A 15,782-nucleotide genomic window follows, 5' to 3' on the forward strand; every position below is an offset into this window, starting at 1 on the left:
GTGTGTGTGTGTGTGTGTGTGTGTGTGTGTGTGTGTGCCTGTATTGTCACTTCCACTCAGGTGTTGCAGTAGGAAGGATCATGGCGGATTTTGACTTGTCAGCAGGTAAGCTTTTTGTGTATGAATAGCTTGTCATAAATCTGTCTTGTTATACAGTAATACTTCTAGGATCCCTTTGGATTAGGCTACAGGACCAAAAAAATATCCCTGCTGTATAAATGTTGTGATACTAATAATGGTTTGTTTGCCTCGTTAAATCTGAGAACAATCACTTCCTTCAACCTTTGTTTTGGGGCGTGCAACAAACATCAAAATGATTAATCAGGGGGCCTTTTATCAGGCCAATTGGACCCCTAGTTGACAGAGAGATGAAGCAGGGGACCCCCCCCCCCCCCACACACACATTACATGGGGGGTCCCTGCTAACATTGTGTTGCAGATTAAACTTTGTCATAGATTTCATAGAGAGCTTTGTTCATCATAGACTTGTTTGACAGCCACTGTGATTATGGTTGTTGTAAATTAATAATGTTATAGTTTACACACGATCTTCTCTATTAACATTAACATTAACAGGATTCATGTTAATGTGTATTTTCAGGCATTTAAACCTTTAAGACCGGGAACGCATAATGTGCCATTTTAAGATTTCTTTGGCTATTCAAAAATAGCAGATCTACAAGCTCATAGCGCGGCACCGAGTGCCGCGCTATGAGCTTGTAGATCTGCAATTTTTTGAAAAATAGTGTAATTTTTTGCAAATCTTTAAATATATATATTTTTAAAGCCAACATTTTTCACTCTGTTACAACTTCTGGTGGTCCCTGGAACAATATATTTTCAGATGGGGGGTCCACGGCCAAATACAAAAAAATAGAAGACATTTTGTAGAATCCCCAGAACCAAAGATTTGAGTTACAAACGTTTGCTTTAAAAATATATATTTTTAAAGATTTCTACACATTTTCACGATTTTTTTTCTCCAAAAATAACAGATCTACAAGCTCATAGTGCGGCATGGAGAGCTTTTAGATTTGCTATTTTTGAAAAGCCAAATAAATCTAAAAATGACACACAGATGCGTTCCCGGTCTTAATGGGTTAAATCACTTAAACCTTAAATTCTTGCAGACCGTTGCCTCTGTACTTGTTCAGCTCCACTCGGCCCTCTAAAATAACCTCTTTTCCCCAACATAGCCGATCTACAAGCTCATAATGCACTCTGAGCTTGTAGATCTGCCCGTTTCGGCAAATGTTCCCCCGCAGAATAGGGGGATGCTAGGGTTCAAGTGGTTGATTCAAAAATATATATTAATACATTAAGACACTTTCAATGAGCTACACTAGTAAAATACAACAAAACTGTAAAAACATGTTAAAACTATTATGGTTAAAGGGATAGTTCACCCCCAAAACATTTTTTTTCCTATATATTAGTCACTCCATGGAGACTTGAATTCATGGATATGTTTTTGTTTGATTCTCATTCCCAAGAAAATAATTTGATGAGAGGCAGCGGTTCCGGTAGGAGACACAAAGAGTCTCCTTTGTGTCTCCTACCGGAACGCTGGTCACCAAATTATATGTATAAAAATATCTGTGTACAAGCTCACACTGCTCACGCATTTTGAGCTTGTAGATCTGCTATTTTCAAAACATTTTTATACATTTGAACATTTTTAATGGGACAGTCTGCATAATGAGTACTTTTACTTTTGGTACTTTAAGTACATATTGATGCCAATACCGTTATAATTTCACTCAAGTAAATTCAGAATTCCGGACTTTTACTTGTAACAGAGTATTTCTACACTGCAGTATTGATACTTTTACTTAAGTAAAGCAATTGAGTCTATCTCCACTGTGTTGTATGAATAAAAGGCAGAATTCACTCATTCATGTCTTTTCAACATGATGTTTGTTGTTTCTATAATCATTAACAAGCTGCACAATGTCAGCTGTTATGAAGATAAGATGAAGGATGATGATGTATTTACAATGTATAATGAATGCATATCTTTCTTTGTTTTTTTTACTTTTTGTGTTTTTTTCTCCCGTAAAGTAACCCCTACTTGATCATACTACAGTGACACACAAAAGTAGCAGATCTACAAGCTCGAAATGTGTCTCGAAGTGACACTTTTCTAGCTTGAAGATCTGATACTTTTGATGCTTTTGTGTGACGCCAGTGGCCCACCCACAACGAAAGCTGGCCCACCCAATCGATTTAGCGCCGCCTTACCCATTATCCATAAACTTCTTTGCCTTTTTTTTAAAAACTATTTTTAAAAACATTTTCAAATGGTTCAAATAGCCGATCTACAAGCTCACAACGTGTAGATGGGCTATTGGAAAATGTTTTTAAAAATGGCAAAGAAGAAGTTTAGGAATAATGGGTAATAAGGCTCCGGCAAAAATAGGGCCCTACATGTCTAGCTGTAGGTATGGAGGACAATGTGAATGTATTTACAGTAATACAGTACATAATAATGTATATATAATATGTCTCTAGCTGTAGGTAATGAGGACGATGTGAATGTATTTACAGTAATACAGTACATAATAATGTATATATAATATGTCTCTAGCTGTAGGTAATGAGGACGATGTGAATGATGTATTTACAGTAATACAGTACATAACAATGTATATATAATATGTCTCTAGCTGTAGGTAATGAGGACGATGTGAATGATGTATTTACAGTAATACAGTACATAACAATGTATATATAATATGTCTCTAGCTGTAGGTAATGAGGACGATGTGAATGATGTATTTACAGTAATACAGTACATAACAATGTATATATAATATGTCTCTAGCTGTAGGTAATGAGGACGATGTGAATGATGTATTTACAGTAATACAGTACATAACAATGTATATATAATATGTCTCTAGCTGTAGGTAATGAGGACGATGTGAATGTATTTACAGTAATACAGTACATAACAATGTATATATAATATGTCTCTAGCTGTAGGTAATGAGGACGATGTGAATGATGTATTTACAGTAATACAGTACATAATAATGTATATATAATATGTCTCTAGCTGTAGGTAATGAGGACGATGTGAATGATGTATTTACAGTAATACAGTACATAACAATGTATATATAATATGTCTCTAGCTGTAGGTAATGAGGACGATGTGAATGATGTATTTACAGTAATACAGTACATAACAATGTATATATAATATGTCTCTAGCTGTAGGTAATGAGGACGATGTGAATGATGTATTTACAGTAATACAGTACATAACAATGTATATATAATATGTCTCTAGCTGTAGGTAATGAGGACGATGTGAATGTATTTACAGTAATACAGTACATAACAATGTATATATAATATGTCTCTAGCTGTAGGTAATGAGGACGATGTGAATGTATTTACAGTAATACAGTACATAATAATGTATATATAATATGTCTCCAGCTGTAGGTAATGAGGACGATGTGAAGAAAGACGACGCCTCTGGTCAGGACCAGAAGTTCTCCTTGTTTGGTCTGGGGAAGAAGGACAAGGACAAGTCCAAAGACAAGTCCAAGGTCAGAACCGTCACTTCAGTATTTCTGTTTGTGTGACATTGAAACATGTTTGATTTGAGATGTTAATTACACTAAATTAGTGTGATTGTATGTACTAAACGTAAGGTAATTGGTACTATAATATCCATGTCTTCACTAGCCTGGTAGAATTCACATTTCATTGGATTTCAGCAGTCCAGTTTTAAACCATTAAAGGGATAGTTCACCCCCAAAATTACATTTTTTCCTATGTATTAGTCACCACATGGAGACTTGAATTCATGGATATTTTTTAGTTTTTTGTCTCATTTCTAAGACAATAATGTGATGACCAGCAGTGGTTCCGGTAGGAGACACAAAGAGTCTCCTTTGTGTCTCCTACCGGAACCGCTGCCTACCGGTCCGCTGGTCATCACATTATTTTATTTACTTAGTTTTTTCCCTCTACACCAAATCTCTTCACTGACAATAGCTGATCTGCAAGCTCAACAAAGCCTTGCGTTGGGTGGGTTACAGACTCTTACTCTCAGAGCGTACAAATGGAACCAAATGGACCCATTCAGCCCAGGTCCATTTGGTTTCATGTGTACACTCTCAATGTTATGGGGGTGCTTGAAATTAAAAGCTTTGAGAAGAGACTGGTTCAGGAAACGGAGCGCTAGTGTGTGGGGTTTATTTTTCACCCTTTTTCACATGTCACACATTGGGACTTACTCTGCCTGACAACAATATTATTTTGTGTGTCAATCCCAGAATGCTATATGCTTTATTTCAGGGGGACTGCAAAGACAAGGACAAGTCCAAGTCTGACTGCAAGGACAAGTCCAAGGACAAGTCTGACTGCAAGGTTTGTTTGGATACGTTCCTAATTAGGCATTAGGAAAATATGCCTGAATTTGTATAACTTTCCATAATCAACATTGGAACATTGGACAAAGCCAGAGTCAACATAATTATTGCATTTTGTTAAGATGTTGGAGTCAAAGGTTTTTAACGAGGGAATATTCAATATCTGGATCTATTTTGGTGCTCAGGCTCATGGACTAAATGCCCAATTTGCATATTTAAATATATCATTTCAGTAAACTTGTAATACGATAAATCATTGTCTTCATGTAAGTAATCAACTCAGGAAGTTTCATTATGATAACTCTTCTTTAAATGTTGTCATTTTTTCACCTGTCATGTACGTATGGGGAAAATAACAAAATGTGTGATAACTATGAAAAAGCTGCTCCTGTGGAGAGGTTATCATATATTTATTTACTTATATTGACCCTATAAACAATTTAATATAGGTTTGGTTTTGCCCACTCTTTTGATAATCAATTTTGGGGCTCTGCCTCATGGACTAAATGGGATCTGGGTCCTCACATCGTCAAAGTTGCATCACCCCTGATATAAACTGTCTGTCTGTCTGTCTGTCTGTCTGTCTGTCTGTCTGTCTGTCTGTCTACTCTTAAGGACAAATCCAAGGACAAGTCCGACTGCAAGGACAAGGAACACAAGAAGAAGAAGAAGAAGGAGCACAAGGGACCCAAGGAGCACAAGGAGCATAAACAACACGAGGACGGACACGAGTCATCTTCCTCCTCCTCCTCCTCCTCATCGTCCTCTTCCTCCAGCAGTGATGAAGAGGTGGGTCTGACTGACACACGGCCATCAACTTAATCACTTTAAACACTGTGTAACCACGTAAACCATTGTGTCGTACTTTGGCTGTTCAAAAATGGCAGATATACAAGCTTGTAGATCTGCTATTTTTGAAAAATCTTGAAAATGAGTGCAACTCTATGATTATATTATATCTATGTTTAAAGCAAATATTCTTTGCATGCGGGGGTCCCTGGAACAACATATTTTACAAATGTTCGCTTTATAAAATATATGAATTCAAATTCAACAAATAATCTGCTGTCACCAGTACAAATCTTTTGACAATAGAAATCTTTCACCTTCTATTGATATAATGCAACAACAAGCATAACATTTGGTTAACCAGGGGTAATCCAGGGGTCTTCAACACGGGGTCCGGGACCCCTAGGGGGTCCTCAGAGTTACTACAGGGGGTCCGCCAAATCTTTGTGTGATAGGATATTTTTGATATTTTTGTTTACCTTAACCTTAGCATCCCTTTTTCTGAGGAGAACTTTTAGCCATAAATAGCCGATCTACAAGCTCTCAACGCCTCGCGCTGCGAGGCGTTGAGAGCTTGTAGATCGGCTATTTTTTGGCAAAGAGGCTATAGGTGTAGAGGGAAAAAAGAGCAGACTAAGTACAAAAAAAAAAAACTTTAATCTGAAACTTTTTATTTTCAATTTCAATTTTATACGATATAGACTAGGGGGTCCCCGCTTCATCTCTCTCTCTCAGCCAAGGGGTCCTTGGCCTGAAAACGTTGAAGACCCCTGCCTTAAAGGGGCATTTTGGACCACGGTTTTCTTACCTTTTCTATGACGTTATGATATCGTAGGATGAATGGTACAGTAGAACAAATGTCATAACTCCATCCCAGGTCCGCCACAGCTTAAAACGTGCGCCGATAGGCCAATAGACAGAACACTATGCAAAAAAAAAGTCTCTCTAGACGAGATTGAAATCTCGACATTTCAATCTCGTCTAGAGAGACTTACATTTTTTTCCCCATGTTCTTTTTCTCGGTTGCATAGTGTTCTGTCACTATGAACGTCAGATCTCACCAACAAAACAAAACAAGCTATTAACACATCGGGTGGCAGCATTTTATAATAACAGATTACGTTCGGTGCCGAAATCTCACCGTTGAGCTGCTTAGCGCTGTTTAAGCTGTAGACCCCACGACGTGCATTCCATGAGGAAAAAAAAGCATGTCTCCATTTTACCCGATGGTCCTGGCTAACGCCTGGAACGATAACATCGCGCACGCGAGTGACAATGGCTGAGCGATCGTGCATACAAAATGAGTCGTTTTCCCCAGCGTAAAAAGTTTCGGAGTTATATGGGTTTTAGAGAAGGAAATTGTGCGCCATGTTTTTTGACACGATGATGATGCATCTGGCCCATCCTTGTCAGATTCACCGTGGGTCATCCCAAAGCTGCTCCAGCCCCTCCCGTACGGGAAAAAAACAAAAAGACACCAAACACGGTTCGGACCGTGTTCGGCACCCGATGTGTTAAAATACGAGGTCTAGCGCAAGGCCTGTTGGCCCACGTTTTAAGCTGTGGCCGACCCGGGATGGAGTTATGACATTTTTCTACCGTACCATTCATCCTAAGACCTTGGTTCTCAAAGTGGGGTCCGGGGACCCCCAGGGGTCCTTGAGGGAGTTCCAGGGGGTCCCCAGCTAAATGATGGATAGGAACCAAATGGACCCTTATGGGTCTGTAACTCTGAGAGTGTACAAATGGAACCAAATGGACCCTAACGGGTCCATTTGGTTCCATTTGTACACTCTCAGAGTTACATTAACATTGATTTTACAATATGAATTGGGGTCCCAGAGACATAAATGCCATTAAATGGGGGTCCGTAGCCCTAATGCATGTCAAACTGGGGGTCCTTGAAATTAAAATGGTTGGGAATCACTGCTAGAGAGCCGTAAAAACCTTCTCTTATGGGGGTCCCTGGCTTATCTTTTCGAATGGGGGTCCGTGGTCTAATAAGTGTCTATTTGGGGGTCCTTGGCAAGAAAAAGTTTGAGAACCACTGTCCTAAGATATCATACCGTCATAGAAAAGGTAAGAAAACCGTCGTCCAAAATGACCCCTTTAAGACACTCGATTACAAAAAGTAAAACATTTCAGATGGCCAGAATATGACTAAAACTAAAGGGAATGTTATTCAGAAGACTATGACTAAAAGACATCAATATTTGATGTGAAAAATACTGCTAAATAAAGTGGGTCACATAAAGTAAGACCTTTTATGTTGTTGTAATAATAATCCATACCTGGTGGTTGTAGTTGGTTAGAGGTGGTTGTTATGAGGTGAAACACACTCTTTACTCTGAGGATTATGAGGATTATAATATTCTGTGTAACCTGAAGCTCTTCATTCACTCACAAAGGAGACGCAACCAGTGGTGTAATGTAACTAAGTACATTTACTCAAGTACTGTACTTAAGAACAATTTTGAGGTATTCTTTACTTTACTCAAGTAAAGTAGTATTTTGATACCAGTACTTTTGTACTTTTACTCGAATACATTTTGAATTCCAGACTTCAACTTGTTAACAGGGTATTTCTACATTGCAGTATTGATATTTCGACTTAAAAAAAAATGAGGTCTTTTCCCACCACTGGATAAAACTAAACAAAAAAAAGTTTTAAGTGAGTGTGTGTGTGTTTATAAATATTGAAAACCGATTAAAGGACGACTTCACCGATTTTCAACCTATCTTCATATAATTGGTCCTCACTAATACTCATGATAAAATGGTACCATTTCTTTCCTACTCGGTCTGTGTCTCATAGGAGGGCTGTGGACAGTCCAGAAACCCGTCTACCAGTGACATCATCGTTAGGCATGATTTTTTTTTCCCAACAAGATTTCACATTTCTTATTTAGATTTTTATTAACACGAGAACAATGGCTTCTATTATTGCATTGCAACTTTCCAGGAATAGAAAGCCTGCTGTTTCTATTAGCTTGGATTCCCCATTGATGATGTCACTGGTAGACGGGACTCTGAACTGTCCACAGCCCTCCTCTGAGACGCAGACCGAGTAGGAAAGAAATGGTACCATTTTATCATGAGTATTAGTGAGGACCAATTATATGAAGATAGGTTGAAAATCGGTGAAGTCGTCCTTTAAGTAGGCTATTAACAAGAACTTTGACATAACATACATTGGATCCACAGCTTTATAAAACAATCTTTTTTACATTTTAGATAAGAGGTTTAACCCATTAAGACCTGGAACGCATCTGTGTCATTTTTGGATTTGAGCTAAAAAGCATTATTTTACACTTTTGGCTATTCAAAAATAGCAGATCTACAAGCTCATAGCGTGGCACCGAGTGCCGCGCTATGAGCTTGCAGATCTGCTATTTTTGAATAATCTTGAAAATGTGCGCAAATATTTGAATATATATACTGTTTTAAAGCGAGAATCTTTGCTTCTGGGGGGTCCCTGGAATAACATATTTTGAGATGGGGGTCCGCGGCCACGGCCAAATACATTACATACATTTTGGGGGTCCTTGACATGAAAAAGTTTATAGACCCCCCCCAGAAGCAAAGATTTGAGTTAAAAATGTTAAATGTAAAATGATATATATATATTCAAAGATTTACACAGATTTTCACAATTTTTTTTCTAAAACAAATTGCAGATCCACAAGCTCATAGCCAGAGCTGAGCTTGTATATCTGCTATTTTTTTGAATAGCCAAAGCAATACAAAAATGACAGGGATGAGTTCCCGGTGAGTTCCAGGATTATGAAGATTATGTGTGTAACCTGAAGCTCTTCACATTCAGTCACAAAGGAGACACAACTAATGTGTGTTAACATCAGAATGTAGTGGAGCAGGAAAGATCTGCTTCTGTTCACAGTCTGTCAACCATGAACTGATGATAACATGTGACTGAGGTGACCATGACGATGGAACAGGTTTCACCAAGGATTTAGTTGATGCAGTGGTGGTTAAAAAAAAAAGTACTCAAATGTGTTACTTAAGTAAAAGTATCAATACTGCAATGTAGTTGTAAATACTCTGTTAGGGCAGTGGTTCTCAAACATTTTCATGTCAAGGACCCCCACATAGACGCTTATTACCCCACGGACCCCCATTTGAAGAGATAAGCCAGGGACCCCAATAAGAGAAGGGTTTTATGGCTCTCTAGCAGTGATTCTCAACCATTTTAATTTCAAGGACCCCCAGTTTGACATGCATTAGGCTACGGACCCCCATTTAATGGCATTTATACCTCTGGGACCCCAATTCATATTGTAAAATCAATGTTAATTTAACTCTGAGAGTGTACAAATGGAACCAAATGGACCCGTTAGGGTCCATTTGGTTCCATTTGTACACTCTCAGAGTTACAGACCCATAAGGGTCCATTTGGTTCCATTTGTACACTCTCAGAGTTACAGAACCATAAGGGTCCATTTGGTTCCTATCCATTATTTAGCTGGGGACCCCCTGGAACCCCCTCAAGTACCCCTAGGGGTCCCCGGACCCCACTTTGAGAACCAATGTGTTAGGGCACGCTCCCAACGCACTTTTATTTTACCTCTGGGGTGGAATCTGCCAATGCTTTGTCAATGCAAATGTGTGGATTCTTGGAAAAAATCCGCAAGACCAGGAATCCACGCATTTACATTGACAAAGCATTTTGGCAGATTCTGCCCCAGAGGTAAAATAAAAGTGCGGATGGAGCGCGCCCTTACAAGTAAACGTCCGGCATTCAAAATGTACTTGAGTAAAAGTATTGGTATCTTGTATCTTGTAGTATTGGTATATTGGTACGGGTCCATTTGGTTCCATTTGTACACTCTCAGAGTTACATGAACACTATTGATGATGATACAGTGTAGATTGGGACCCCCAATAAATCAAAATGGTTGAGCCCTGGCATATCTTTTCAAATGGGTGTCCGTGGGCTAATATGTGTCAATTTGGAGGTCCTTGACGCAAAAAAAAAAAGGTTGAACACCACTGATTTAGTCGATGCTTTTGTGTGACACTGTAGTATGATCATGTTACATGTAGGGGTTAATTTATGAAGACAAAAAACAGGGACGAACTAATGACCCAACACTGAGTGTGAGTGATGGAACCGGTTTAACTGCACACACACACACACACACACACACACACACACACACACACACACACACACACACACACACACACACACACACACACACACACACACACACACACACACACACACACACACACACACACACACACACACACACACACACACACACACACACACACACACACACACACACACACACACTGGTATTTACAACTCAAACTCCTACAGCAAGGGCTCTTAAAGGGATAGTTCACCCCCAAAATGACCTTTTTTGTATGCATTACTCACCCCATGGACACTTGAATTCATGGATATGTTTTATTTTTTGTCTCATTCTTAAGACAATAATTTGATGACCGGCAGCAGTTCCGGTAGGAGACACAAAGAGTCTCCTTTGTGTCGAGTCTCCTTTGTGTCTCCTACCGGAACCGCTGTCTACATGCCTCACATTATTGGCTTATAAATGAGACTAAAACTAAAGCATATCCATGAATTCAAGTGTCCATGGGGTGTCAGTAAAGTAAATGTACTTAGTTACTTTACACCACTGGTGTGTGTGCGAGAGTGAGAATTGGGTCAGAATCCTAAATGAGCTGTACAGTATAGCCTCTCTCCCTAGAGAGAGAGAGAGACACACACACACACACACACACACACACACACACACACACACACACACACACACACACACACACACACACACACACACACACACACACACACAGACCTGTCAGAGTTGGACTCTAACACATAACTCACATTTCTTTTTTCAGTCTCCCCAAAACGAGGTGTTGTCAGGCAGAAAACCTCATCTCCATATTCTCTAACTTTTTAGGTGTTCTTTCCCTGTAATTTAATGCCCTACTAGATCTACTACAGCGTCTAAATCTAAAGTATGTTAAATGGAAAATGCATTTATATAGGGCTTTTATCCAAAGCGCTATTCATAGATTGTCCCACTGAGCATTTTTCGGGCTATTAGACATCTAAGGGCTATAGGCTAAAACGGGGTTATAATTGGTCTAACAGTGAACGTTTTTTAGCGGTCTAGGCTTAAAGCCTAGACGTTGATTAGCTGTTTTTTAAGCGTTTATTTATAGACCGTCTATATCAGCGGTCTTCAACCTTTTCGGGCCAAGGACCCCCTAACAGAGAGAGATGAAGCAGGGACCCCCACTATATATTACATAAAATTGTGTTGCAGATTAAAGCTTTTCATAGATGTTGGATTCATGTTAATGTGTATTTTCAGACATTTAACGACTTAAACCTTCAATACTACTTTCATTCTGTACTTGGCTTGCTCTTTTCCCCCCTCTTTGCCGAAAATAGCCGATCTACAAGCTCACAACGCCTCGCAGCGCGAGGCGTTGTGAGCTTGTAGATCGGCTATTTTCGGCTAAAGTTGTCCTTAGAATAGGGATGCTAGGGTTCGAGTGGTTAATGTAAAAAAAACAATGATCCTGTCACACAGCAATTTGGCGGACCCCCTGTAGCAACTCTGAGGACCCCCTAGGGGTCCCGGACCCCCTGTTGAAGACCTCTGGTCTATAATATAGACGTCTATATACAGACGCTTAAAAAAAACAGCTAAGCAACCTCTAGGCTAAGTCTAGACCGCTAAAAAACTTTCACTGTTAGACAAATTATAACCCCGTTTTAGACGGAGGTCTAATAGCCGACTATGGCTCACTGGGGTGCATTATATACACACACACACACACACACACACACACACACACACACACACACACACACACACACACATAGGGGTTCAGTGTCTTGCTCAAAGGACACTTCCACACTAACTCTGGGGGAGCCCGGGATCGAACCGGGAACCCTGCGGTTGCCATCCGGCCACTCTACCCCTGAGCCACTGTATCAAACTACTTCAATAATGTTAAAGACTGCACACACACGGGGACAATACCACTGGTCTTATCAGCCCAGATTTGGCACAAACATGGGGGGTCAAATTGGTTCTACTGTATTGTATCAATTTATTGTCTCAAGAAACATAAAAATCTCCATGAATTCAAGGCGTCACGGGGTGTGTGCAATTCATAGAACATAAGTCATGTTTTGGGTGAAATATTAAAAAAATAGCAGATCTACAAGCTCATAGCTTGTAGATCTGCTATTTTTGAAAAATCGTGAAAATGTGTGCAAATCTTTGATTATATATATATATATTTTATAAGGCGAACATCTTTAACTCAAATCTTTGCTTCTGGGGGATTCTACAAATGTCTTCAAAATCCTAACAGTTTTATCTTAATGTATGTTTCTATATCAGTAGTTCTCAAACCTTTTCTTTTGTAAAGGACCCCCAAAATTATATGTATTTGGCCACGGACCCCCATCTCAAAATATGTAGTTCCAGGGACCCCCCAGAAGCAAAGATTTGAGTTAAAAATGTTCGCTAAGCAGATCTACAAGCTCATAGACATCTGCATATATATATTTTTTAATCCTGAACATTTGTGCCAATCTTCATTTGTTTTTTAATGCATTTTATTATCTTTATTTCTCGTTTCAGGAGAAGAAGAAAGACTGAAGGACTTCTTCACCGTGGATGTGCAAATCAGATCATATTTATACACTTTAGCCATAATACCACAAGAGAAGCATAAACTGACGATATACAAGTTCACAATGTGATGCGTTGTGAGCTTGTATATCGGTTGTTTTTGCTATTTATTTTGTAGGACATTTAAAAAAACATTGACATTTTGTGAAACATGTGTAAAAGTTCTGAAAATGTTTGAAAAATGTGCGTGTGTGATAACATGACCTGGAAGCCGTTAAAGGGATAGTTCACCCAAAAAATGACCTTTTTTGTCGTATTCCTAAGCCAATACTTTGATGACCGGCAGAGGTTCCGGTGGGAGACGCAAAGAGTCTCCTTTGTGTCTCCTACCGGAACCGCTGCCTACCGGTCCGCTAGTCATCAAATTATTGGCTTGCAAAAATTTTTTAAATCATTTATTCAAGTCTCCATGGGGTGTGTAATCCATTTAAAAAAATGTATTTTTTGGGGTGAACTATACCTTTAACTGTGTTGCTTATTAACTACTGTCTGACTTCTGCCGGGTCTGTATCAATGAGACTGTATTCATGTACAAATAGAGATAAATGTCTTATAAGTGTCAATACATGTCAGAATAAAAAGCTAACTGGATCGCTGTTTTTTTTTTTTTTTAGGTTTCCTCTCCTGGAACGGCCGGGAACGCATCTGTCTAACCACTTAAACCATTATTTTATGCTTTTGGCTATTCAAAAATAGTGACAATTTGTGCAAATCTTTGAATTACATATTATTTTTAATGCGGATATTTCTTACTCAAATCTTTGCTTCTTGGGAGGGTCCCTGGAACAACATATTTTGAGATGAGGGTCCGCGGCCAAATGCATATAATTTTGGGGGTCCTTGACGTGAAAACGTTTAAGAACCACTGATATTATAGCAACATACGTTTTTTTTTAACAATAAAACATTGGATTTAGAAGACATTTGTAGAATCCCCCAGAAGCAAAGATTTGAAATGATGTTGGCTTTAAAATAATGTATATATTCACAGATTTACACAGTTTCTCAATTTTTCAAAAACCGCAGATGTACAAGCCCGTAGCGTGGTTACAAGCTTGTACATCTGCGATTTTTGGATAGCCAAAGTGTCAAATAATGCTATATTTTCTTAGCTCAAATCAAAACATTACACAGATGCGTTCCTGGTCTTAATGAGTTAAATCAGTAGTTCTCAACCTTTTCATTTTCAGGGCCCCCCCCCCCCCCCCCCCCGCAATTTAATATGCGTTAGGTCACTTATTATTTATGTGATGTGAGAATGTGGACCCCACACACACACACACACACACACACACACACACACACACACACACACACACACACACACACACACTGATGATGATCATTTTCCAGAGTGCAGGAATTTAAAGGTGGTTTTATTTCTCTGTAAGGATAAGATGAAGAAAGTCCGCACAATGTTATCAAACTCCAAAATGTTGCATTTTATTTATGCAACATTTCAACGAATCTCGGTCTTCATCAGGCAAACATTCTTGTTTCTCTGTAAACAGACAAAGGCACGTTATAGCAACACTTGCACTTGTTTCAAACTCTGGTCCTATTCTGAAACCTATTCTTATTTGCATAATGAAATGGCAATAATACACTCACTTGTAAACGGTATATAGTACAGAAGTCACAAAGTGACTTCTTTCTTATACTAAAATGATGTGTACAACACTTTAGCTGCCCAATGAGTGCCTGTCCCAATGAGCGTCACTCCTGTCATTGTAGAGCAAACATTCAGAATGATAAAGCGTTTCACGTTTCAACATATTTTCAAATAGCCTATGTATAAAATGAACTGGTTAATGAAGTAGTAACTCAAATTTTCAAGTCGAGTAAAAGTACAATATTTGCCTCTGAGATGTAGTGCAGTAGAAGTAAAAGTACTGAAGTAAATGTACTTAGTTACTTTCCACACTGGCCACGCTTCAACCACAGTTCACAGAATAATGTAAACAACATCCTAATGAAATACAATACTGTGTCAAATGTAATAATGACATTAATATCACATGGGGGTATGCCTGTTTTAATAACTAATATCATGTATCTCACACACAAACTGAAAATAGCAGCTCTTGACGTGTCTTGTAGTTCTGCTATGTCAGGCTATAATTAGACACCAAATCCGACCAAAAGTGCACTTTTATAAACCTCAGTCAGAGACCCTTTAATATTCTGTAAGAGTTGTTAACTAAGCTGTCGCTTGTGCACTCTCAGAGTTATAGACCCATAAGGGTCCATTTGGACCCCTGGCCTGCTGGGGGTCCCCAGACCCTGGCCTGGGGGTCCCCAGGGCCCACACCCAACTTTGAGGAACAGTGAAAGAAACACTTTCAATCAGGTGTTTTACACTAGGTGGCCAGAAGAGGGCAGTAGCCCACTTCCCCATTTCAAATTTGTTGAGATTATTCTGGTTCTCTAACTCTGGTTCTCAATGTTTTTTTGTGCCAGGGACCCCCACACTGATATGTATACAATCTGAAAGTATGTTGTGCCAGGGACCCCCAGAAGAGAAGGTTTGGGGTTAAAAATTCTAAATCATTCAAAATCTTCCGAAAATCATTTTCAATACTTTTCAAGTCTTTTCAAAAATAGCAGATCTACAAGCTCGCAGCGCGGCACGAAGTGACGCGCTGCGAGCTTGTAGATCTGCTATTTTTGAGTGGCCAACATATAAAGGGATGAAGTGGCTAAGATGATTGTAATGCTATATTAACTACTTTTGCCCAAGGACCCCTGGGGGTCCCCGGACCCCACTTTGAGAGCCAATGTAACTACTACCCTAACCTTATAGTACTGAAGCTGTATGAAGGAAAACACCTGGGATTTAACCAATCATATTACTTTCATAATCATAAACATACAGTATGCATATATTAACCATCACAAG

The 15,782-nt window shown here is 39.1% G+C and overlaps 1 protein-coding gene across 5 annotated transcripts; it reads left to right on the forward strand.

Moving 5' to 3' along the window:
• LOC311050935 (uncharacterized protein) lies at nucleotides 1-12,909 on the forward strand. Of its 5 annotated transcripts, none has more exons than XM_084065208.1 (5): nucleotides 1-105; nucleotides 3,448-3,560; nucleotides 4,315-4,386; nucleotides 5,040-5,177; nucleotides 12,833-12,909. In XM_084065208.1, the coding sequence occupies exons 1-5, from the start codon at nucleotides 81-83 to the stop codon at nucleotides 12,848-12,850; spliced, it is 366 nt and encodes a 121-aa protein (XP_083921334.1). In that variant the 5' UTR covers nucleotides 1-80; the 3' UTR covers nucleotides 12,851-12,909. The 5 variants fall into 5 exon arrangements, with proteins under 5 accessions (XP_083921334.1, XP_083921332.1, XP_083921331.1 ...); XM_084065206.1 differs by having other exon boundaries at nucleotides 2-105; nucleotides 3,448-3,546; nucleotides 4,313-4,386; nucleotides 5,004-5,177; XM_084065205.1 differs by having other exon boundaries at nucleotides 3-105; nucleotides 5,004-5,177; nucleotides 12,836-12,909.
• Nucleotides 12,910-15,782: the final 2,873 nt, after the last annotated feature.

This window comes from Gymnoscopelus microlampas, assembly GCF_963454915.1.
Source record: "Gymnoscopelus microlampas genome assembly, chromosome: 8".
Classification (NCBI taxonomy): Eukaryota; Metazoa; Chordata; class Actinopteri; order Myctophiformes; family Myctophidae; genus Gymnoscopelus; species Gymnoscopelus microlampas.